Here is a 26062-nt window from a genome sequence, read left to right on the forward strand (position 1 = left end):
TGTGCTCCCTGTCCCAAGTTGTCCTTTAGCTGGGCTGGGCTGGGCTCCAACTGGGGCAGGGAACAGTCTGGGTTGGAAGACATAAGGATGTCACATGCTAGGAGGTGCTGCTTTGGAGCCAAATGGTGGTGTGAGCACCAAAATGGCTTCTCAGAGGCCCTCTACACTGGGCCTGCACTCAGGCATCAGCATGCACTGAGTGCACACATCTAGGTGCACATCAGCACTGGCTTCATAGGAGGCCACTTTTGGTATCAAAATGGCTGAGAGGAATACAGGGGGCTGGAGAGATAGCCCAGTGGTTAAGAGTATGTACTGCTCTTACAGAGGACCCAAGTTCAATTCCAGCACCCAAGTTGGTCAGCTCACAGCTGCCTTTAACTCCAGCTCCAGAGGACCATGTCTTTGGTGTCTGAGGGAGCCTGCACATACTTATCCACCCACCCACCTACACATAATTAAAAATAATAAAAAGTTGGGTATGGTAGCCTGTAATGCAGCACTTGGGAAGCAGAGGCAGATTTCTGAGTTTGAGGCCTGCCTGGTCTACACAGTGAGTACCAGGGATACACAGACTATCTCAAAAAACAAATCTAAATAAAGGCAGTAGCGGCGGAGATGTCAGAAAAGAGATGCTAAAGAAACATATACCTACACCCCTTCTTTCTCTAGCTCAAGCACCAGGGGCCTAGAGATGCATGGAGGTGGTATGCTTGCTACTCTCAGCCTGCTGGCACCTAGACCTGCCATCACTGAGCTCTGACTATAGGCCAGGACTGCCTTATATCTAGGATGTCTTTAGCTTTCTGCCCAGATAGCACTACTCAACCAAATCATAGCTGTACCACTCAACCGGCTGTTAGACTGCCAAGGTCAGTAATTCTGCCTCTGTTTGGAGGCTTGGCTTGTACACAAAGATAGAGGATTTGGTCCTGCCACATTGAGTATCCATCACATGTCAGACACACCTGTCCTGTCTGAGCTGATACCCTGGAGCCTCCTGAGCTTATGTTGGGAAGAATATAGAGGCTGTGGTTTACTCACATGTCTGCCAATGGCCAGCCAGGCTTGGTCTGTCCCTTAGTGGGAGAACAGGTGATCTGGCTTCCAAATGCAGAATCAACAGCAAGTACTCAAGAGGCCCCTCAGCCTTGGGCCTGTAAGGTAGCATGGCTCTAGAGGCCCCAGTGGTGTACCTTGCTCTGAAGCCTTAGAAGGGCAATTGAGAATTGCTCACCTATGGTTCCTGGTAACAAAAGACCTCCAGTGGCTCAAGTGAACCTTGGGCAGGTTCCAGCTTCCCCTTTCCAAAGGTCACAAGACACTCTTGACATGAGTAGACAGACACCAGATGGTTATTTCAAAAAAAGTCTTTTAATTGTTCAAAATAGCACAAAACAACATCGCACTATGGTAATATTGAGTCACAGGGTTACTCTACAATAGATGAACGGGGTAGTACTGTTCTCAGAAGAGAAATCAAAGGGTGCTTGGGAGAAGGGATAGGGAAAACAAAGGGACCAGGCGAGTGGGCTCCAACTTGACTAAACATGACGGTTTTCCACAGAGAAATATGATACAATACACTAGCGGCTCCAGGGGGTATGGGCCTGAGCGGTGAACACATTGGCTGTCCATTTTTAAATCCTTCAGTAACTTTCTTGCAAGTATTACTCACCGCCTAAAACTTGGGTCCCGGAGACAAAAATCCAGAGCTTGGGGACAATGCTATGAAATTAATTACTGAGTTTGTGTCATGTACCTACTCCCAGCCTCTGTGGGATATATAGCATACCCCACACACTTGGGGCTGCCTTCAAGGTGTCCAGGTCCCACCTGTTCCCTGCCCCTGCTGTTTTGTTCAGGGTCAGTCCTCTGCAAGTGATGCTAATGAAGATGTAGAAGCCCAAACCTCTACATGTTAAGTGCTAACCCACAGGGAATAAAGGTCAATGTCTCACACTGTTCCAAAAGCAGGTAGGGGCTAGCAACAGGAAATTAGATAGGCAGTGTCTATCAGGTCCTACCCAGGACACTCTCCTGCCCTAGCTGCTCTCTCAGCTTTTCCCCAGAAAGATCCTTGCCAATGATTAGCCAAGAGGGGGGGAAATGGAAGAAAAAAAAATACGATACACATTCTGTACACAGCTAACAAAAAGGGATAAACCCCCACACGCTAAGGCTAAAATTACAATAAAAATGTTATACTTCATTAATTTCAACTTAAAAAATACAACAAATGCAGCAGTTGGTGATGTGTCCCCCAGGCTCAAGCAAGGTGGGCCAAAGCCAGGATCACTGGGGGCCACTCTGTGCCCAATAGGAGGATTTCACAGCCACTGCTCAGACCACCCAAGGCTCCTTTTCCCTCATCTTTTTTTGTAAAGAGGAAGGGAGAGGTGTTAAGTGGTAGCACAAAGGCCTCTGAGATGTGTTCTGCTTCCGGTGGGTTTGCTGGACGAGACAGATTCTACGAAGCCTGAAGAAGGGATAGGAGGTGGCTGGAAACAAAACAAAAATAGAACCAGACAGACACCCAGGATGGGGTTCCTGCTGGGGAAAGCCTCTGAAGGAACTTGGGGGACACCCCTCCCTGCTCCAGCCCTTGGCTGCCTCTCAGGCCAAGGGTGATGAACTACAAACAAGTGCAGGCTTAAGTGTGGGTGCTATCTCCTTTGTTTTTAGTTTTTATTTCTCTTCCCAAAGTCTCTGAACTGTCCAGTTGTACTCAGCTCAGGGAGGTCACCAGGTAGGGAAAAGAAAGGAGCACAATTTGTGCTCATTTGTTTACTCGCCGGTCTTTCCAATCTGCCTTCTGCTTCCTCCCAACAGCAATGGTAAAGTGTGCTTTCTTTATTGTAAAAACAGAGGGAAAGGGGGAGACTGAATGGTAGCCAGTGGCTGGTGAGGGTGAAGTGCAAAGGCTGGGTAGGCAGGGTGGGAGGGTGGGCCCTATAGGGCGTTCCTGAAGCAGAGGGGTCTGGAGGATCCAGATGCTGGCCAGCTTCCTCACTGACCATCAGCCTTAGACTTCTTTGGAGCAGATTTCCTTATGTAAGAAAGAGAGGAGGAACAGTTACAGAGGATCCCAAGAGCATCACACTGACTCAGGACCCTATGTAAATATAGTTCCAAGCAGCTGATGAGAGGTGAAGCCTATTTCTACTCTAAGTACCCCCCAGAAGATTCCTGAAAGAGACTCGCTGCTTACATTTCTGGAGACGACATGGGCCTCTTGCTGGCTGGCTTGGTGCCCGAGTTGTCTTTACTGGTTTCTGAAAGGAATGGGATAGATGGTGAGCAACCCAACAAAAGGCAGGGAACACTTGGGTTTACCCTACTTGTCATAGTCCTGATTGCCCATGTCATCCTTCAGGTCTCTGATCTTTGCAGGATAGGAGTCAGAAATCCTTTTGGCCCAGCTCCTGCCCTCAATGCCCCTCCTGAGACAGATGCTTCCTAGAAGCTGGCCTCAGCTTAGGCTCCCCATCTTAATGGCCCTGGGATATGCTTGGGCCTAACAGCTTTTGCTTTCTCTAGCCCTCTAACCTTTCTTACTTTTAGACACCCCAGGGTATCTTCTGTACACCCAAGAGCACAAGAGGCTTCTGTCTCTATAGCATCCTACACCCTTATATCCCAATCTGAAGCCCTCCTAGTCTAGCTAGGTTAGGTATCTCTGCTCTCCCGTGCCTTCCCTAAAAATTGCCCCAAGAGGCTTATGAATATTTACCTTGCAACCACCTCACTTGTGTAGCAGGGCCATAGCCCTTTTCATTTCGGGCAGCAATGCGGAAGATGATGGCAGGCTTGGTGGTGTAGTCAATGTGGGCATTGGAGAGGCTGGAGGACTGCACGAGGCAAGAAGGGCTAGGCCCACAGTACACTCGCATGAAGGCTAGCTGGGCTGGGGTGGAGCTCTTGGGCTCACCACCAGCCTGTGAGCTCTGGATGGCCAGGTACACAGAGTACTCGATGATCTTGCCGGAGGTCACAGACGGTGGCTCCCAGGTGAGGTGAGCACCATCTGGGCTCTAGAATCCAGGACATAAAGTCAAGCCTTGTCTTCTTCAGCCACTGTGGATTCAGCCCACCCTGCCTGTGCCCAGAGCAAGAGGGCTAGAAGTTTCTAAGAACTGCTAATTACCCCCATAAACAACCTCCCCCAACACAATAGATAATCCAGGGGCCGGTGAGATGGCTCAGCCGTATGGTAAAGGTGCCTGCTGCCAAGCCTGATGACTGAGTTGAATCTCCCCTACCCACATGACCTCCTTTGACCTTCACATGAGCAACACACACACACACACACACACACACACACACACACACACACACACACACACACAATTAACCAAAACAACCCAGATAGTCCACATCAAATTTCAAAGGACTTTAAAAGAGCCTTTTAACACCCCTAACTCATCACCTAACTCATAACTGTCACTTAGCTTCTTGGTGCCTCAGTTTCAGCATTTGAGAATAGGACTAACAGAACCCAGACCTCCTTGGAATTTTCAGGATTAGACAAAAGATTTATCAGTGAAGAGCCTGGCACATGACCTCTGTCTACTAAGGGTGAGTGTGGTTACTTTGCACTTATCTGGTACACTCTCAGTCCAGCCACCCCCTGGCTCTGTTCATATGTACCTCCTTAGAGCAGAGACAGCAGACCAATAGGGAACAGAAAGGCAGCCTATAGAAAAGACTCACCTTGCTGATTTTAATGGCACAAGGAGCCCCTGGGAAACCAGGCAAACAGGTCTTAAAGGCTGAGATCTCACTAAAGGGCCCCCGGCCACAAGCATTGATTCCAGCAACACGAAATTTATAGGCAGTGCCTGGCTGTAGCTCCTGCTTCTTCAGCTGGTTATAGTCTGGGACCATGCCTGAGTCATCCTAGGGCAAGAAGTGGAATACCAGGAAAGAAGAAAATGGCATAAAACCTGCAGTCAAAAAGAATGCTATAGAAACTAGGGGCAGTTCAGGGCTACAGTGCTTGTCTAGAATGGCCAACGTCCTAGGGGGACCATGGAACCAAGACTTTTGTTCAGTGATGGTTGTCCTTATAGCAAGGCCCTAGGGACATGGTGAGATTAACTTGGTGCTGTCAGGAAAGAATCAAATTTTTACTTTCTTACTCTCTGAGAAGAAGGTTTCCATCTGGCTGTCTTCCCATTTCTTAATTGTTCAAAAGTGGCACAAAGGTGGGATTCTCCTGTGAGCCCCTTTGCAAAGTTGTAAAGCTAAGTTTATTTCTATGATAGTTGTCTCACAGGCAGGGCAGGATCCACCCCACTACCCAAAGATACCAATTACTGGGTATACTTACATCTGACTGAACAGCATCATCTGGTGGCAGAAAATAGTGTGTCACCATTACACTGGTACCCTTAATGACCCCCACATCAAACCATTGGTTCTCCTTTTTCACAGGGGCTTTGCTGGGTGGGGGTGGCAAGTCTGGTTTCTGGAGAACAGAAATGAGATGACATCAAGTCCTTGGGGCCCAAAGGCAGTGCTGTTCCTATCCCCTGGGGCCCACTGCACTGGACTCACCACACCCAGGGACTCGATGCCATTGGCCACTTCAGTTAGGGTAGCTGCAGCCTGCATCTTTGCTGGGCTGGCTACAACAACAGGCTGGGGAGCCACAAATGTGTTGGATGGAGCCAGGCCTGGGAAGAAACAAAATATCAGTCGGGGGAAGTTCTGTGTTGAGCCAGAACCTCCCGGAACCTTCATGCCACCCTTGTCAAAGTGTCCATCTCCCACCAGTTCAACTCTATCAACAATTTACCCCTGCCAAAAAGCAGCCCAGCTTACTCTCAGTGGCTGTTGAGGGTAGCAAGGCCACAGTGCTAGGGACGGCACTAGCTAGCTCGTTGAGGCAGTTGCTCTCGATGGATGGATCATTGAGACTGTCAGCTGGGGCCAGAGCCTCAGTAGGGAGATGGTGCTGCTGCTGGGCTTGAGCTTGAGCCTCCTGAAGCTGCTGCTGCTGCTGCACCAGGGCTGCAAGCTCCTGCTGTGTCAGCACAATGGGTATGGTGGTGGCCTGACCTTCTTGGCCCTCAGCTGAAAGGTGACCCAGCTCTGCTTGTGTCACTGCTGCTGCTGCTTCAGATGTATCCATGGGCTCCCCAGTGCCTGCTCCAGGACCAAAAGAATACTAATGTGCCTGGCCTAACAGACAGCGATGGTGTTCCTGAGATCTTGTTTTCCTTAGCTTTGATCCTGCTCACACCTTACTATACCCTCACCACTGGGCCCTGTGTCTCCTTTCTAGGACCAGCTGTCCTACACAGGCCTCCCTTGAAGCACACTATGTACTTTCATAGGAAGCATGTCTTCTCATCTCAAGTTGTCCCCATATAGTGCCTTAGCCCTCCCTATTAGGCTGTCACTCATCCCAAGGTGCCTATCCCTCAAAGCTCTCAGTTGATACTTACCCATGACAGCTTGCTGTGCAGCCTGGAGCACAGCCTGGATGGCCAAGGCTTGAGCTTCTTCAGTGGCTGCAGCTTGGGCAGCTGCTTCAGCAGCAGCAGTCACAGCTAGCTCCTCTGGGGTGAGCCCTGTTACCATAAGGGTGGTGGTGCCTGCCTGGGCTTCAGCCATCAGTTCTTGGGGAAGTGATAACTGGTCTACTTCAGACTGTGCAGGTGGAGGTGGCTGGACCACTACAGTGGCCACAACAGCAGAGCTGGCAGGCTCCTGGACTGAAGATGGGTCCCCAGTGCTGCTCAGATCCACGGCGGCCTGGAGTTCAGGGGTCTGGGAGGCTGACAGGACCTCAGCGGACTCCCCCATCAGAGGGGTAGAGGCAGACTGAAGGAGTTGCCGTGGTGGCAGCTGCTGGCGAGGCCCTGGTGAGACCTGGAGTTCCTCTGGGGGCTGCAGGATGTCAACAGCAGAGAAGGGCATGTCAGAAGTTTCTGTGTTGGCTATGGTCACTGTTATCGTGGCTGGGATGGGGACTTCGGAAGTCAGAGCCCCTGGGGTAGTCTCAGTCAGTGATGAGATGTTCTAGAAAGGGAGAGAAGCCCCCGTCAGAGGAAGAGGGGAGGAGACGGAGGCTAGTACTAGGCAGTGGGGATGAAAAACAAGATGGCCTTTATTTTTTCCTGTAGGCCTATGGTATCAACCATGACAGGCTGGCTACCTTTAACCCCATGCTAAATGTAGATGGGGAAGGTGGGTCAAGGAGCAGCATGAAGGGCATCAAGTTTCAACTCATGCTCAGAGAGGTTTCACTGTAGAGACAAATTATAGAAAACAGCCAAGATGGAAACCAGCATCAGAGACAAAGTACCCAGATACCAAGACTGCCCTTTTATGGTCTGGAAGAACCAAGGAGCAATGCCATGTCTGGTATAATAGCGACATCTGGTGTCCATCTCTGGAACAGCACAAATAAAAGGCATAGTGGAAGCTTACCGGCACAGAGGGACCTGGGACTGGTGTAGACTGTGTCACAGTGGTCACTGCTCGTGGCAGTGTGGAGGACACTGTTGTTGTGATACCACTGGCGCTGGTGATGTTTGTGCTGTCACCTTGGGTGCTCACCACCTCTCCCTGGTCACTGGCAGCTGGTGGAGGGTCTGTGGGTGTCAAAGGGGGAACCAGTTGACTTCCACTTGTTTTTACCACCACAGATTTCCTAGAAATTGCCCCCTCCACTATAGCTAATATAGCCAGAATATCTGTACCCTACTATATTGGACACTTTTCACTCACCTTGGTTTGAGCTCATGTTAGAGGTGACAGTGGTAGCTGTATGTGTGGTGCCTGTCTCGTGGGTCTCGCAAGGAGGGTTGGAGCATACCCTCTGTGTTGAGAAAGAAGCCAGCAATGTGGCACCAGCCTGGGAGGTGACGGTGGGCACTGCTACCACCTCTAAGCCAGACTCCAGGGTTCCACGAGCAGGAGTAGCATCAGGAAGCAGGGCATCCACACTGACTGACATAGTGGTGCCAGTGGAAGTGGTCTGGTGTGTCTCACAGGGATGGCCACCGGCAGGCTGTTGTCCACCCTCAGGCTGGCCTGCACTTCCATTTGATGTGGCAGTAGTGGCTGTGTGTGTGGTTCCAGTCTCATGAGTCTCACAAGGCGGGTTGGAGCATACCCTCTGGGCACTGCCCGAATTGGAGGTAGTGGCAGTGTTGGTGGTGCCCGTCTCATGGGTCTCACACGGTGGGTTGGAGCAGACTTGGGTCACGGTAGCTGAAGGGCACAATAGTGCCTCTAGGGCTGTCATAGTCATGGTGCTGCTGGGAGAGCTTGCCTGGAGGCTCTCATATGTAGATGTGGGGACCACCCGAGTTGTACCAAGCTCCCCAGCACCCATGATAGAGAGGGCTGTGGTTGGGGTATTGGTTGTATAAGTATGATATGTCTCCAGCTGGTGCCCTGTGGGCATGTCCTTGTTGCTAGGGCCACTTAGACCAACTCTAACACTTGGAAGGGCTAGCTGCACAAAGGCAGGGCTGTGGCTCCCAGCCTCCAGTGCCACACTTGGCCTGAGCAGTGGGCCAGCTGGGCATGGAGCTCCGGTGGCCTGCACAGTCATGGTGGTGCTGGTCATGTTGGTCTGCTGTGTTTGGCACTGAGGCTTCATAGTACTCTGGGCTCTCTCCAACGCCCCAGGAGCCACAGTGATCCGCACTACAGTGGGGGTGCTAGAGGCATGACGAGTGTCTCGCTGCTGCCCAGTGCCTATGCTGGACATTGATGTAGTAGCAGTGCTGGTGGTACCTGTCTCATGAGTCTCACAAGGGGGGTTTGAGCAGCCATGCTGCCCAGCCATGTTGGATGTGGCTGTTGTGGCAGTGTTGGTGGTGCCTGTCTCATGGGTCTCACAGGGGGGGTTTGAACAGACACGGACTACATTACCATTCTGTTGTCCCACAGCTGAGGATACAAGAGAAGCAGCTGCCTCCTGTCTGTCACAAACAAACTGCACCTGGGTAGGCTGAGGATGTCCCCCAAGGTTAGCCACAACAGTGGTGGTGGCTGTGTTGGTGGTGCCTGTTTCATGGGTTTCACAGGGTGGGTTGGAGCACACCAGTGTCACAGTGCCAGGCTGTACATCACCCTGGCCTGAGTCAGCGATGGTGACTGTTGCCGTGGGCTGCTCTGTAGTAGGTGAGGCCAAAATGGACACAGGAAGGTCATGTACAGGCTGGGCCTCAACCCCACTGGGTGCTGTGATCAGAGTAACCTGGGTAGGCTGGGAGACAGGCTGGGGGACACAGTAGAACAGAGGAGTTAGTGTCTGAAGTATGTGATTTTTCATTTGACTGTCCTACTAGTCTATGCTTGTCCATGCTGGCTGGGACCACCAACTCTGCTAACGAGCCCAGGCAAATCTAAGACTCACTTGCCCCATGATCTTAAAACATGAATTAAGACTTATTCAGACTAAGATGGAGGGGCTATGAGGCAGAGCTGGGGCAGGAGAGGGGGTTGGCCTATTTGCTGATACAAAGGCCAGCATTAGATCTCTTAGCACTTCTTGTCTAGTTTGAGAGAAATAAAAACATGTCAGGAGGACAAATACTATATGCATACACAATACATTATGTATGAGATCCTAGTGTCTGCAAACTAAATAGTTCAAATAAGATATGTCACTGGAAAAGACTAAAACAGAGATCATACACACCACGTGTGGAAAAACTCACAGCTGCACAGGGCTGCAGAACAGCACCTGGAAAGGGGCAAAAAGACGAAATGCCCCCTACTTTCATGTGGGAGTGCTGCTGTATGGTGGTACATCCTTGGAACCCACTTACCTGCATTGTGATTGTGGGTGTAGTAAGTCCACCAGCAGCTGTCAGTGTGGTCTGTGCAGCTGATACTGTGATGGCAGTAGGGTTGATCACTTGGCTTGAGAGAGTGGCAATGGTGCCCAAGGTGGTGATAGGTGTGGCCAGGGAGGCACTGGTGCTATGGGCCCCAGCTCCTGCAAGGCTAGTAGAGACAGTGCCTGTCACTGTGCCTAGGGTTGTGACACCTAACAGGAGGAAGAGGCAGAAGTAGAATGAAGCTTATTGCTACCACTTTCTATATAGCAGCACGTCTCTGGAAAGGGCTGGGGAATGGGAGCTTTGCCACCAAGGACAGAAGGCTCTGGAGAGAGCACCTGTCATCCTCCCCCAGCCAGACTAGAGGTTATGTCCAGAAGAAGACTGGAGGGAGAGCCCAGTCACTGCCAAGGACCTGGCCTGTGGGCTACACACCTGTGGTGCCCTTCACAACCAATGTGGTGACAGCTGGCTTGACAGCGGAGACGGTGACAGGGGTGACCAGGCGAACGCCGCCGCCCATGGGCACTGTGCGGAGGATAGTGCCTGGCTGTCCAGGGGCCCCCTTTAGCACCACCTGGAACACCAGAGCAAAGTGCCACCAATGTCACTTTCAGGCTGACTGGACTATGCTGCCCCTCTCAGGCCTGTTACGAGGACACATGTGGTCTGCACTAGACTGAGGTGAAAAGGAGCCACTTGTGCCTCACCTGGGTCACTCCTTGCTGTCCATGGCCAGTAGCAATCTTGGGGACAGCAGTGATGATTTTGGCAGGTGCTCCTGTTCCAGAAGTCATCACCTTGGTGGTGATAATTGTGATGGGGGACTTAATGCCAGGACTGCTGGTAACACCTGCATTGGGGAAGGGTCCAGAGAAAATAAGCTCTGTGAAAGCTTCCCATCTTCTTCCTGAATTACACTCACCAGCAAGGGCCTTTTGAAAGCTGTATGTTTACCTGTGGCGCCTGCCTGGGTGATAATGGCTGACATGGGAATGGTCTTGATAATGGTAGTCGTGCCAGGTTTAGTGGTGCTGGGAGAGACACTACTGATGCCCAGGATCGTAGGCTTGGTCCCTGCTCCACTAGCCTGTGTGGTGGTGATGATGGTTGTGGGCTTGCCATCTGCTGATGTTACCAGCTTCAGGATAGTCCCCGCTGGCAGAGGCCCTTTGGTCTGAAAGGGAAAAGCTGTGAGTGAACAGGAACTACTGCCAAAAAGCAACAATAGGTGTAGCTACTCTAACTCAGAATATTCTGATTACTATGGGTGCTATGATATCAGCAGGCCTTTGAGCTACTTGTGCTTATGGGACTTCTGTCCTTATTTCCCAGTGCCCATTCATCCTTGTAGGCCTGGAGTTTAGGGATGACTTCTGGGGAGACAGTGAGAGCTCACCTGGATGATCTGAGTCACAGGGCCTGTAGAGGCTTGGCCTGTGACTGCTGAAGTCTGAACTGGTTTGGTCTGGACCACTGACATCACTTTTCCCAGATTGGAAATCTAAAAAGGAAAGAATGGAGCAGGCAGTGATCTGGAACCAAACAAGGGCATGGCCTGGGCTAGGACTATACTGGAGTTAGCCCACGACAGTAAGTCACCAGTGGCATTCACCATAGTCTGGCAGCTGTCAAACAAAGCCAGATGGTGCCTGTCACTCACCAGAGCACTGCCTCCTGGGACAGAGATGGGGCTCTTCACTAGGGTGATGGTTTTGGTGACTCCGCCTACCACTGTGGTCACCACCTGGGCTTGCTGGGCCACTGTCACAGTGCCCGATTTGTGTACCGTGATGATAGGGCGGGTAGATGTGTTGGCAGCAGAGGACACAGATGTCCCCACTTGGGCAGCTGCAGTCTTTAGCATGCGAGTGGCTGGGTTGCTCACCTGGAGAAGCAGAGATAAATGATGAGAATAGTGGCAACATAATGGCTATATCTCTGATGACCACCTGTCTACCTAACTTGGTTGGCTGAGCAGCAAAAGGGCAGCCTGAACTCCCCACAGGTCTAACCCAAGGCTGCACACGATTAAAGTAACTACATATTCCATAACCCATGCCAGTACCAATTATAAACCAACGGCCTGAAGGGTTGGTCCAAAGCCTGGAACACATGGCCACTGCTTGTTCCATCAGAAGTCACCAGCCTCAGGGCTACAGGCTCAGAACCAGACCCAGAAGATAAATGCTCACCATGACAGGGGAGGAGGCCACCTTCACAGTGGCTGGAAGAGTGGTTGTGCCAGGTGTCACAGCCACTGTCTTGACAATGGTGGTGCCTGCTGGGACACTCAGCACTGTGGGTGCTGAGGAAGGAGGGATTTTCTGTGTGGCAGCGGCAGCAGCAGCCAATGCAGCCATTCCACTCATCTGCGGGTTGCTGCCAATCACCTGTGGTAGGCACAGAACATGTGAGCTACAAGGGTTCTATCTGCTACCTGCCTCCCAATTCCATGCATGACCCTTTCAGAATCTGCGGGGTAGGGGGGCCTCAGTAGCATCCCTTGGTTTTTCCTAATGTTGGATCCTCTCTCCTAGTGCAAACAACAAGTAGGCAGGTGCTTGCCAAGTGCCTTTTTTTTTTTTTTCCAGAAAGGGTCTCATTGTAGCTCAGACTTTTCTCAAACTCATGAAGATGACCTTCAACTTCTGATCTTACTTCCACCTCTCAAATGTTGGGATTACTGACATGTAATACCACACACTTGGCTTATGCAGTAACTGAATCTAGAGCTTCATGCATGTTAGGCAAGCACTCTACCAATTGAGCTATACCCCTACAGTCCCAGAGAAAATTTTTAATCAAACAGCATAGTCAAGCTAGCCCTGGGGCATAATGCTTGTAGTACCAGCTACTCAGGAAGCTGAAGGTCTCACAGCTTAGTGAGACCTGATTCAAAAGTAAGAGTGTAGTCAGTATTTGAAATACTTCCCTAACAGAGTTCTGTCCCCAGTACTGCAGAGATAAAGAAAAAGACCAGAGCCAAAACTGTGGATGTATCTCAGTACAAGAACACATGCTTAGCACACAGGCAGTAATGAGTTTCACATACAACACCCATCAATACTACCACTGCCACTGCTGGGTGTGATGGTTCATATACTTAGAACTCCAACACTTGGAAGGCTGAGGCATGATAATCTCTCTAAGTGGTAGATAGCCTGGGCTACAGAATTACTCTGTCAAAACCCAAAACGAAACAAACATAACCCGAGTTAGATACAACTCATTCTTATAGGCCTGGGTCAAACTCAGCTAAACAGATTTTCCCCTTGGCCTTCCAAATCAGGAAGTTCACACTGAAAATGCCCCCAAGGAATACATGGAGCATTAGGCCCCCTTGAGGCATTATTTTCAATGCAACAGCACCTTACAAACAACAAAGGCATATGATGTACAGTGTGGGAAATGGTGGACTTCATGCATGCTAGTCAAGCATTCTATCAACTAAGTTACATCCCCAGTCCCAGAGCAGTTATATTTTTTTTAAAGATCACACAAGAACTCTGTTTATGCTACTGGGTTACCACAAAACCCCACTCAGTAACAGATCCTCACCGTCCCCTGGGCACTCTGTGTGGGTACAACCATTCGCACACTAGCAGGCAGAGAGGTCACAGTGACAGGGGCTTTTCCAGACTGGCTGGCAGGTCTCATGGTGACCAGTGGGGCTCCTGTTGTAGCCTGAGGACCAGTCACTTTGAGAACAGCAGGAACACCTGATAAGAAAAGGTTGATCATCAGGAGGTCCCCTTCCACAGTTATCCTGCCACTCTGCCAAGTTTAAGGCAGACTTGTGCTACTCCTTGACCTGCCTATTCTTTATGTGTGGCTCTTCTATGTTCTCAACACAGTCCCTGCCAGCAAGAGAGTGCACTCTTATCCTCTAATCCTCAATAAGCCTGAAGCTAAAATCTACCAATCAACAAAGCAGCAGCTACGACTCAAGAAATGATTGTCTCCAGTGACTAGGCCCTACTCCAAATACCTTTAGCCCTTGTAGCTTACCTTGAGTCCTGGCTGCGGGGGGCACAGAAATGGAGCTGCCTGGCACTGTCGGCAAGACCTGGATGGTGGTAGTGCTTGGGGGTGCAGTGGCAGCCTGGGGAACAAGTGTGATGCCTACTTGGGTCAGTGGTTGTACAGCAGGTGCAGCTGCTGCAGGCGCAGGGCTCTTGGGAGGGTTGGCAGGCACAGATGGGACTGGATTGGGAGTGGGGGAGGTAGCCGTAGCAGCCGTGGCAGGAATGTCATATTTCTGGAGCTGCAGAAGGTAACTGTCGGCTGTTGCCACTGCACCCCAGCTAACCTCCAGTGAATTGGTGTTGGCTCGTACTAGTTGTACTCGGGCTGGGGGTGGTGGCTTTTCTGTAATACAATAATACAACTGTTAAGATAGGGAATGAAGAGGCTTCAGCATGTGGAACTGGCAGTGGCATAGCACTTACCTGTCTCCAGATACCACAGGTCCTTGCAGCAGACCTGGTTGTTCCAGGCCTTGCGGTAGCCATCACGGCCACTCCAAATATACAAGCGAGTATTGATGGCAACAGCACAGTGACCAGCTCGAGCTCGAGGAATGTTGTCTTCCAGTGTATCCATTAGGATGGTTTCCCAGGCCATGGTATCTAGAGGCACACAAGTGCTGGAGGTCACACAAGACAAAAACCAACCAACCAACCAACCAACCAACCAACCAACAACCCCCCCAACCCCCATACAAATGCCCCCACCCCCAATTCCCAAGTTTTTCTCTATTCTTCTTTCACTGTTGGGGATGGTAAAGTTATTGGAGTAACAAATTAAAAGTAAACAAAAATAAGGCAAAAACAACATAAAAATTATGGTGGGAAAATTAGGAGGCAGAGGCCGATGGATCTCTGAGTTCAAGGCCAGCATGGGCTACAGAGTGAGTCCCAGGAGAGCCAGGGCTACACAGAGAAACCCTGTCTTGAGAGAAGGAGAAGGAGAAGAAGAGGAAGAAGAGGAAGAAGAGGAGGAAGAGGAGGAGGAAGAAGAAGAAGAAGAAGAAGAAGAAGAAGAAGAAGAAGAAGAAGAAGAAGAAGAAGAAGAGGAAGAAGAAGAAGAAGAAGAAGAAGAAGAAGAAGAAGAAGAAGAGGAGGAAGAAGAAGAAGAAGAAGAAGAAGAAGAAGAAGAAGAAGAAGAAGAAGAAGAAGAAGAAGAAGAAAGGACGGAAAAAATTAAGCCATAAACTTGGAAAGTATTTTGAAGATATAGCCAAAGGTTTAACTCCTTGCATATAAAGTAATACAATCCTAAGAGACAGGAAAAGAGAAACAATATATGGAAAAATGAAGTAAAGATCTTAAGAAAATGCATGTATCTTCAGTTAAAATAAGAGCAACTCAAAATTTTTGTTTTTTGTTTTTGATATGGGGGTTTCACTATGAAAGACCTGACTAGTCTCAAACTCAAGAGATCCATCTGCCTCTGCCTCATGAGTGCTAGGATTAAAGTCGTACGCCATAGTAAAAAAATGTGATACTCATTGTGCAAGGATATGAAATGATCTCCAAGATATAGTAAGGGAAAAGGGCCACTTGGCCCTGTATATGGCAGGCTAAGGTCCTAGAGCTACTGCCTGTATAGAAGAGTCCTTGTAATGGGGTACAAGAAACATATCCTCTTCACTGTATGTGCTTTTGTACTTGTGGATGTCAGGCACATATGAAGAACCTATCCAAACTAAAAGGAGTGCTGCCTGAGAGTTCTCTACCTATCGGATACTTCTGGGTGAATTCTAGAAAGATCCATGAGCCCAGGTTTGCTCCTGTACACTGTGAAAATCTCCCAGGACCACTCCCACCCCACCCCTGGCCACTCTAAGCCAGAGGAGGCCATACCTAGGTTGAGACAAGCCAGCGTGTTGGTACACTTCCACTCCTTCTCGTGTGTGGCCACTTTGACATCGTCCATGACAAGAGGTACCCAGCCACCAAATACATACATTCTGGGAGGGTGAAGGAAAAGCAAGAGAGGATTGAAGAGGAAGTACCAAGCTAGAGGCTACCTCTTTTACCCAGAAAGTTCTGAATATGCTCAGTTCTCTAGAAGGCCCCAGGAGTCCCTGAAGATTCATGAAGCAGTTTAATATTGCACTTCCTACCTAATGGTACAACTCTTACAAAGAACTGTCATTTGTATAGCAGGAGAGTATTGTTTGGCTCATCTAAGGTGTACCTGAATCTCTATGGACCCTAGACCTTGGCATTCACCAACAATGCTGTTTGTGTGAGGAGCTACAGCAGTCTTACTGGCCAAGAAATGGTCTCAGGTTGAGTTACATGCAGTCCTTTCCACCCTAAATCTGCCTTCTCTATGTTATAATAAGGTGGGTATGGGGCAGCCGAATGCCAGACCTGCCAGAAAGAAGTCTCCTTGGGATTGAAGGACAGTTGACAAAACTGACTTGAGAACTCTTCAGGCGCCAGGGGCAGTTCAGGTCAGGGAAGAGAAGAGCAGATACTTACTTGTTTCCTATAGTGGTTGCAGAATGGAGGCTTCGAGGAAGGGGTGCCACCCCACTAAGGCTGGGCTTATTCCATGTCAGTGTCTCTGCAGAGATGGAGAGAAAGGGATTACCTATGCTGGATCAAACACCATAGTTCATAGTTCATTGGGCCAAATGGAGCCTAAGCAAACGTAAGAATTGCATTCCTGTTGCCCTAAATCCCTCAGCAGGCCCTCCAATTTATTGCCCTAACAGATAGGTTTCAGCATTTCTAAAGCTGTTTGTATGATTTGGGCAAGGTTTCTTCCCAAATGTACTGGGCACCTGCTATAAGGCAGTAGAGCTCTCAGGGATGGCACAGGGGTGGTCAAGCTCACCCCAGCTTCTCCTTTACACTTCTACTCCCTGCAGAACACATTTATCCCCATGCCATCTTAGTAGTGGACAGGACCACACTTTAGGAAACGAGTTTTGCTTATGTTCAAATACTTGGGTGCTCTGATCCACGGGGCAATATAACCAAGATCAACACCCCCCCCCAATCCATCACCCACTTCACAGACAAAAGTATAATTAATTGGTCTATGGGTAACCAATTTTACTGTGTTAGACATATCAGAATACACCAATCCACAAACAGACTGTCCACTGAAGAGTTAGTAGGGACTCTGCCCAAATTGAGAGAATTCCATTCTAAAAAGATTGTACTCTCTCCAGACAAGCCCAACTGAGCCTTACTATTTCCTATCCACTGACAAGGTCAAGAAGGACACTAGCTCCCCATGAGCCCCACCTCACCAGTCACTCAAGGCCAGCTACCCAGAAAACTGGCTTTGTTCTGAAGCTACTGGAACTGTAGCAGCTTCTTACCGATGTCTAGAGTCCAAAGGTCCCCTAGCCTGCAGCCACTCATCCCTCCATAGATCACCAGCTTGGATTTCTTGTTATCTTTTTCAGTGTAGACCACGGCAGTATGTGACTCCCGAGGTGGAGGCAGGACTCCATAAGTGATGGGGATGTCCCAAGCTACCACTCCAGAGCCTGGCCGTAGTTCGAGGATATATAAGTCATTCAGGTACCTGAGGAAGATAATTTATAGCAAGCCTTGAGCATATGCACCACAGGCTTTTTTACTGGGTATCTCAGTAAGCAGTATATTCGTTAGAACATAAGAGCAAAGGCTAGGACCAGGCGTGGTAGTGGTGCACGCCTTTATTCCCAGCACCCAGGAGGCAGAGGCAGGTGGAACTCTGTTGAGTTTGAGGCCAGCCTGGTCTACAGAGTGAGTTCTAGGAGAGCCAGAGCTGTTCCACAGAGAAACCCTGTCTTGAAAAACAAAACAAAACAAAACAAACAAATGGAGCAAAGACCATGGAACCTTTGTTCCTGAAGAGGGGACTGACTGACAGAAGCTTACCAGGTAAGTACAATTGGAGCAATGGAAGGGGTGTATGTGTGAAACTATGATGGCAGCCTTAAGTTCAGACTCAGTGGTAGGTCCCTTCAGGATGTATACAATGTCAGACATTATACCTGGGCGTCTCTAGAGCAAGAGGATGTCAAGCTTAGAACTACCTCCAGACAGTAAGGCCTTTGGCTAAAGGCATTAGAAAATACCCATACAGGAAATGTATAAGCAGCAGAAGCTGCAAAGGAAGCATCCAGGTCTAATTTTGGTCTGACGGATAGGGACCAGTCCAAGGTAAAGCAGGCTTCTACCTCTTGCCCAGCTTTCTCCTACAAGACCTACCCAGGGGTTCAGATTCAATGCTGGGAACTTCTTAAAAGGGCACTGAATGCATTCTCTAATGACAACCCAGCAAAGGAGAGAAACATGGCTCTGTACCTGGATCAAGTAGACCCACCCTGGTGGTGTTCTCCAAAAAAGGACAAAGTCTCACCTCGGAATGTTGTTCTTGGGGTCCTCACTATCATTGGCCAGACCTCCAAATAGGTAGCATTTGTTGCCCACAAGGGAGAAGCTGTGTCCAAGTCGAGGACACGGAGGAGGTCCATTTTTGGGCGTCTTTGCTTTCAGTCTCTTCCATTCCCAGCGACTGGCCTGCAAAATCAAGACTTAAGAGAATGACTCCCAAGATGAGAAGGCCACTGGTAGGGGGCCTAGGGCAATTTGTGGCATAAGGAGAAGGTGGTCCTGAGTGAGGGGGCATATTGCTGGAACATGCAAGTCCTAAGGAATTTGGTCCCGTTCTCTCCTCTGATACTGTTCAAGATGAGAACAGCCTTGGCAGACTCTTAAATGATCCCTTCCACTGCCTCTCCTGTCTTAACCCTCAAACACTATAAGGAACACTATGGAGAGTCCCATGAGGGCTGAGGCAGTGTATTAACCCAGGCCCAAAGGGGCTCTATGTTATTACCTGAAGTTCATAGAGGTCGTTGCTGTATTTTCCATACTCCACCATCCCACCAAACACCAGTAGACGAGTACCATCACACACAAAGCCATAGGCTGCACACCCTGGAGGGATATCCCCTCTCACAGCTGGGATAAACCACTGGTTGGTCGCTGAAGAGCAAAAGGAAACAGTAGTCAAAACATCCAGGAGCTTCCTAGAACCTGAGCCCCTCCCCGCTTCTTCTTATTCTTTAAGTCTTGTACTCTCCAACTCCTAGTTTTCAAATGTAACCAAGAGAGGAGAGGCTAGGCCGGTTTACTGTCCCTTAAGAACACCATCACCCCAAATCTCTAGTCACTCTAGCCAAGCCATCTGCAGAGCCCTGGCTTTCAAACTGCTGCACCACTGCATGCTTCTCATCAAGGTCACCTCAGAAGACAGTTAAGTCACCAACCAAGATAATTCATCAGCCTCTGGGAATCTAGTAGTCGTTGACTTCCTTCCCCTACTGCTCACATGATTATCAAACTTCTATACCCCAAAAGCCCTCTAGGGCTTATGTTCTCCTCTTCAGAGCCCACAGCTGCAGTTTTAGGTGGTCCTAGAAACACCAACTGTTATGGGCTGATGCCTTCCCTCCATGTAGGCAGTTAACAGGGAACAGAGGTCATCGCTTACTGGCTCAGAAGAGCATGAGGCAAGAATCAGTCTCTGCTGACCTCCCAGGCCTAGCTATCTCTGCTTTGACTTCCCTACTGGCTTGTCTCCTAAGTGATGGTCCACAGGCTCCATGGCAGTGTCCCCCCTCCCCCATGCCCACACAAGTCCAGAATATTCTCAAGCCTGAGGTGGCAACTGCCATAGAGCTTCTGTGACAGAAACTTCTCAGGAGCTCCTCATACTTCTAACAGGGGGTGAGGTGGGGAAGTCACCAAAAAAGGGCACCTCTTTGTTCCCTTAGGATGATACAAGATGAAGGTTAAACTTTCAGCTGGGACAGAGCCTTCCCTAGCTTGTCTGGCAGTTTGTTCTTTCACCTAGGCTCCTGTGTCCTTCACATCAGCAGTGGCAAGGGTTCTGGGAATGTTACGGGCAAGTATGTTTTTCTGCCATGTCATATATTTAAAGGATAAGCCACTTTCTCTCCAAAATCTCCAAGACTGGGACCCAGAGGCAGACCTGCCACATGTACATGTCAGTCAGGTGAGATCTGAGAGGGCTGTAGCTGCTATAGGGAAGGACTTCAGAGCCAAGACCAGTCTCCCTCCTGGGAGCTGATGGGAGGTCAGGTTATGTTTTGGAGGAGGTGACACAGGAGGCATTTGTGGACCAGTCTAGGCTGTTCATCTGCTTCTTAGCCATACTGTTCACACAGGGAGGCAGGCATACAAGTTAAGAAATAGAGGTTTGATTTGGAGACCAATGTCTGAGAAAAAGGGAAAATGCTTGTTTTGCTCCCTCAGCCTTTATTCAGATGCATTTGGGAAAAAGCCCCCCCCCCATTTCTAAATTCCTGTGTTCTCAATTCTAAGGCTCTATAAGCAACAACTGCACCCTGCTTTGCCTTAGAGGGGGGAAGTCTTCCCAGGTGCCCCCAGCATAGCTATTGGACTCGTCGGTGGTTTAGATGAGTCACTGAAATAGGTTGCCTAGGCCCCATCCTCTCTGCCATTTTCCTGCTGGAGCGATGAACTGCTTGTGCACATGCATTCACGTGTCCACATACCCAAATGTTGGCTCTTGACCTCATTTCTCATTCCTAGTGCAAACACGAACCAAGAAATGTAGGAGTTTTCAATACTGAGGCAAATCAACCTTACATAAATTGAAAGAGATAGTGTTAAACAATCTGTGGAAGGAGTTTTTCATCCAAGTTACAAAGGTAAAGCCAACAGGAACCTTTGAGGAAGAACCAATCCAGCTCTCAGTTAAAGAAAAGAGCCCAGAGCATGCCTGTAATTCCAGCACTTCAAAGATGGAAGTAGGAGGGTCAGGGTTAGCCTGGGCTATAAGAGATCTTGTCTCAAAACAAAAACAGTCACAAACAAAAGACTCCAGAGCCCAGGAAAGGAAACTCACCTGAAGTCAGAGTAAAACCCAACAGGGACATGAACCTGATTCACTGTCTGTCTCATGTCTCTCACTTAGCTGAGAACCCTTGTGTTGACGGCATATAGGTAGTGAGTCATGAGACAAGGCTTAGGTGAAAGCTAAATGGCAAATGGGATTGACCTACAGCTTTCCCATCATGCTGATTCAGTGACCCAGCTGGCCAGGCAGATGTTAGCTAGGATGTTCCTGGCCTCCTAGATCACCAGCTTCTCCTGAGACCTAAGAGGTACTAATTTGGTTCTAGAATGTTTCTTTTGGCAAGGCAGAAGCCCTTCCCAACTCCCACAAGGAGTATGTCAGGGAGCAAAGTTCCTGGTATGAAGATTAACATCTCCTCTCCTTATCTCTTCTACGAATCCCTGTTTTAGTGTGCAAATATGTGAATTCCTCTCTCCATCTTACAAATCTAACAGCTGTTCTCCCTTGCCCTCAAACATCCAGTGGGGTATCATGTAACCTAATCCCTGGGTCCCTCATTCTTGATATGCCTTGGCATGTCCCTATTTCCTAATCAAAAAAACTAACAGGCCAATCAGGAAGTGAGCCTGCTAAGAAGAGGGCCTGAAAAAGATGGGAGAACAGAAATAATACCCATCTGACTTAGTGAAATTTAGGTATAGGGACAGAGGAAAAAGGGATGTGTTTCTAAGATGATGGTTTTTAGCCTATGAACTGAATTAAGAAATAAGTGGTACAGCCGGGTGGTGGTGGTGCACATGTTTAATCCCAGCACTCAGGAGGCAGAGGCTGTTGTATCTCTGTAAGTTTGAGGCCAGCCTGGTCTACAGAGCAAGTCACAGGACAGCTAGGATGGTTACACAGAGAAACTTTGTCTTGAAAACACAAACACACACACACACACACACACACACACACACACACACACACACACACGAGAAAAGAAATAAGTGGTACAGCAGTCCCCATAAAGGTTCACACACTGGCCCACTTCTACCACTAGCTAGTGCAGTGTCCCTGGATTTGACACTTCCCCTCTTGGATTCTAATTTCCTTATGTGTAGGAAGTCCCTTTAAATATTTTCTACCACTAACTCTCAAGAGTCTATTGTAGGACTGGAGATGTGGCTCAGTGGTATAGCACTTGCTCAAAGCAATGTTCCACACTCAACCTTGGGGGGGGGTGGGGGGAAGGTTGGTGACATCCAATATCCACTGAGGCAAAAGCAGCCTGGGAGAGGGAACAATCACACACACCCAGCTTCAGCACAACACAATCCACCCCAGACCCTGGATCCTTGAGCTTGAGGCCTCTTGAATAATCTGAATTGCCTCATGGAAATAAAATTCCTCCATGGACAATTGCAACCACAAGACCTATCAAAAGACAGTAAAGGGTCTCTCAGCCCGTGGTGACTGCCACTAAATGGGGAAACCCATGCATGCGTGCACTCTCTAGAACACACAAACCTGATTACTCCACTGGGTAACCCCTGGGTGAATTATACTCCATCCCCCGCAAACTGAAGAGTTGAACAAGACAGCCAAGTACATATACACCATGGAAAAGAGAAATGTTTCCAGATCAGCCTACTCTATAAAGGGGTAAAGACCAATCCCACGAAAGCAAAGGGATACAGGCAGAGGCATGAACACATTATGAACTCAGGCCTCTTTGGAAACAAAACCACGGTAAGAAGAGGCATGTGTTGGGAAGGATGAGCAGCAAGGGTAGCATCAGGACTGCTAGAACTTGGGAGCTTGCCAAATACATGACACACCCAGAGCCCATCAAAACAAGGGGTACACCTTTTAAGGTGAAGAACAGGGTAGTGGGGTCAGCTAGATGCTTTCTCAAGTCACCTAAAAATGATCAGGACAATTTGAAAACTGTTACTCTTGGAGGATTCCAGGCCTTTGCTGTAAGCTGACTTTTAGAAGGCTGGTTACCTCCTAACATCCAACCTCTTTGCAAAATGGTAACAAATTAATACCAAAGTAGTCAATTGGTTTCAATAAACTAATGAATATGTAGAGATCCCAGGAAGCCATGACAGAGGCCCGCAATGGACTTTGGTGCTGACTGTAATTAGGCCCCTGCCCTACTTTCTAAAATTGTATTTTCCTGCCAGAAAGTCTGCTCCAGGCCTTAGTAGAAGAAAGGCATTCTAGGGTAGGGAGAAGGTGCTGCTGCTCCTGTAGAGGGCATCTCTAAAAACAGCTCCACAAATTGCATCTCCGCCCTTGTCCTTACCTTACTGGGCGAATTCTTGCTACCACAGCTGTCTGGGCTGGCACAAGCATCACCAATTCCCCCCCCCCCCCCCGTTTCTGAGGGGGCCCTGAGAAAAGCCCTGCTCCCTAGAGGCAACAGGTGTGGAGAGGCAAGGAACTCGGAGCGTCATGAACCACTCACCCATCAACTTGGAAGGGGGAATAATTCAGAGGTGCTGAGGCAGGCCTGCACACACAGCCTGGTGGGGGAGGTGCTGGGGAGCTGCCAGAAGAGTCTGGCTTCAAGCCCCACTCCATGAACTACCCCAGACCACGATCTCCTGCCTGCTTCCTACCTTATCAGACAGACCAAGGAGGCAAGAGGGTAGGGATGGGTTGTCAATAGAATGGCCTTGCTGCACACTTGGTCCCGCCCTCACATGAAGAGAAGGTGCCTGGGATGGCAGGGGCCCAGAAAAGATGAAGGTATATGGAAGAGGCTAAGGAGTTGACAAGGGAGGAAGCATTGCAGGCTGCACCTCCTGCAGAAGAGGGAAGCTTCCAGTCTACCACAGGCAAGGGGGCTGGCTCTGTCTGGCTACACTAGTATTCCAGGCTCTCACCTAGACACAACTGGTACATATTTCCGGCCTTAGCAAGTCCCAGTACTCTCTCTTAGGGCAAGGCAAAGGTCTTAGAGGCCTTTGGGCAGTCAACCGACAACTCAGGACAATCCCCTGTACTAGATGTGCAGAAAGTGCTACCACAGGGGAAGGATTCGACAAAGCTTTCTGCCCTAGAGGCAGAGCAAGGGAACCAAGCAAGGAACAACATGTGGCTTCCATAAGGGAGGGGGCAGAGGCCAGCCTGCAGATCAGCCATACCTGTAGACAGAGAGGCTCCTCCCAATTTGCAAAGGTTTTGGGGAGGGAGGCATTAGAAGGGACTGGTTAACCCCTTCAACCTCACAGGAAAGGAGGCACTGAGCTCTCCAGCCTGTGCTATGGCGGAGGGGGGGGGGTTAGAAGAACCTCAGCTGTTAAGGCACCACATTAGGAAAAGAAACAATTTGAAGGGAAAAAAAACACACAAAAATCCACAACTCGTACAAGTAAATACCTCCAACTGTGTGTGTGTGGAGGGGTGAGGGGGAGACAGCATAGCCATCCTGCCATCAGCACTTGCCACAGGGTCGCATTAAACTATTAAAAGTCTGCCCCTTAAGGGTGCTTCCCTCTTTCTGGGTGCATAGAATGGATCTGTGATCTAGAAATTGTCTTTTCTCCTGAACAAGCATGGACGCTGGAGATGAGGACGAGCGCAGGATGGGGGAGGATTCCGCCTGCGCCAAAAGAACACATCCGCTGCCGCGCCAGCCCCAGCCCGCCGGGTAACGGTGTACGTCTGAAGTCACCATCGCAGGCGACATCCCCTCCCCCTCACAAGTCAGACTAGAGGGTTTCTCTAAGTACCAAATGCAACCTTTAAACAGAGGAGAGTCCGGGGGTGTAGAACGGGGGTTGAAAAACCAGGGAAAAGCAAAGATGGCAAACAGAGCAAGGAAAGAGGAAAGGACACCAGGGGAGTGAGAAAGGGATGGAAAGAGGGGAGAAGATTGTGAAGAGTGAAGGAGAGTGAGAGGAGATGAAGAGAAGGCTTTGAGAACCCAGCGGGCTTACACTCACCAGTGTTGTACACGTGTAGTTCGTCCACTATCCCTTCGTTGCCGCCGCCAAACACCACTATGAGCTCCTTGATAGCCACGGCACGGTGGCCGTGGCGGGGTCGGGGCACGGGACCCGACCAACCCACCACTCGCTTCCAGCGGGGCTGCAAAAGCACCGCTGGCAAGTTGGCAGGGGACACAGCCGAAGCCATAGTTCCGGTTAAGGATGCAGTGGGAAGAAGTCACTGAGCGGGAGGGAGACCCTTAATTCTTCACACACCCCTTTTCGTCTAAGGCAGCTCTCACGGAGAAGCGGCTCCTTACACAGCGGTGGACGACTCCATGGAGGCCGCCATCTTAACTATCCTCCTTCCCTTTGGCTCTTCCCCCCTTCTCACTCGGCTCGTCTCCTTTAAAGCTTCTCAAAACTGTAGAGCACTTACTCCCGAGAAGCTGGAGGCCACTGAGCGATGCCGCTCTAACTATTTGCCCGGGTGCTCCCGCTTAGAACCTCGGGCAGGAGGCTCTGGGAGCCGCCATCTTGAGACGCCTCTCTCTCCTCCCTTCCTCAGTCGTAGCCCTCCCCCGCCGGAAATGGCGGAGCCCCGGCCCGGTTCCCACACCCCCCAGTCCTCAGCACTGGCTGGCTTCCGGGGCGGGTGGAAAAGAGCCACAAATGCCGCGGTTGTCTCAATCCCGTCGGCAGTCAGACCACAATTGTGGAAGCCGCCATCTTGAGCCCGTCCTGCTTCACCGCTCAGCACTTAGTACAGCAGCCGATCGCAGAACAACCCCAACGTTCCTTAAAAAGGCGCGTCAGAGGCTGGCAAAACCGGCTCGAACTGTTGGGGGCCCCGCGCCGGACCGCTCGTGAGGTTTCGCACCTCTCCCTTGAGTCCGCCTCTGCTGTTCAGGCTGTGCCTGCCGCTCTGGGAGCCGCCATCTTGAGACTAGCTTCCCCTTCCCCCTACTCTCTTCTTCCTGGACAGTTCTTCCACAGCAAACCAAAAGCAAGGCAGCGTCCAATCCTCGCTTCCTTTCTTATGACTTTCCCACAGGAGCTGCTCGAAAGAGCAGGAGTTAGGCCCTGAAGTGACAACTGTACGGCAGAAGAAGCGGTAACGGCAGGGCGCTCATGCCTCCTCCCTGGGAGCCGCCATCTTGTGTGAAGAAGTAACAACTAAACATGGCGGCGGTCGGGCGAGGGGGCGGAGTCAGGAGACGTCACCGCTCCACCGCTCTCGCACGTCTTCACCTCTGGGCCCAAGCCTCTTAAATGACCCAAGGCTCATAAAGAATTAAAGCTTCTTAAAAGTGCAATGTGCTGTCTGGTTGTGGGCGAGTTGGCGCTGCTGCGCAGTAGTCTAGAGAAAGAGCAGAACTCGGGTCAGGTGCAGTAGCGCCCCGCCCTGCGTCCCCCCTTAGCTCTCCTCCACGCCTCCTCCCTGGGAGCCGCCATCTTGCCACT

At 50.0% G+C, this 26062-nt stretch overlaps 1 protein-coding gene across 5 annotated transcripts; it reads right to left on the minus strand.

The window, feature by feature from the left end:
- Positions 1 to 1355: 1355 nt before the first annotated feature.
- On the minus strand, positions 1356 to 26062 carry Hcfc1 (host cell factor C1). 5 transcript variants are annotated; one of them, XM_059250038.1, is made up of 26 exons: positions 24614 to 26062; positions 18666 to 18814; positions 18186 to 18346; positions 17155 to 17363; positions 16304 to 16388; positions 15677 to 15783; positions 14261 to 14440; positions 13821 to 14180; positions 13371 to 13531; positions 12005 to 12202; positions 11473 to 11697; positions 11209 to 11313; positions 10767 to 10986; positions 10520 to 10662; positions 10245 to 10386; positions 9798 to 10018; positions 7741 to 9244; positions 7441 to 7604; positions 6453 to 6897; positions 5827 to 6150; positions 5560 to 5678; positions 5333 to 5470; positions 4714 to 4899; positions 3734 to 4034; positions 3212 to 3275; positions 1356 to 3049 (listed from the first exon to the last, which is right to left on the minus strand). In XM_059250038.1, the coding sequence occupies exons 1-26, from the start codon at positions 24804 to 24806 to the stop codon at positions 3010 to 3012; spliced, it is 6144 nt and encodes a 2047-aa protein (XP_059106021.1). In that variant the 5' UTR covers positions 24807 to 26062; the 3' UTR covers positions 1356 to 3009. The 5 variants fall into 5 exon arrangements, with proteins under 5 accessions (XP_059106021.1, XP_059106020.1, XP_059106019.1 ...); XM_059250037.1 differs by having other exon boundaries at positions 5827 to 6153; XM_059250036.1 differs by having other exon boundaries at positions 6453 to 7029.

Source organism: Peromyscus eremicus, chromosome X (assembly GCF_949786415.1).
Source record: "Peromyscus eremicus chromosome X, PerEre_H2_v1, whole genome shotgun sequence".
NCBI lineage: Eukaryota > Metazoa > Chordata > Mammalia > Rodentia > Cricetidae > Peromyscus > Peromyscus eremicus.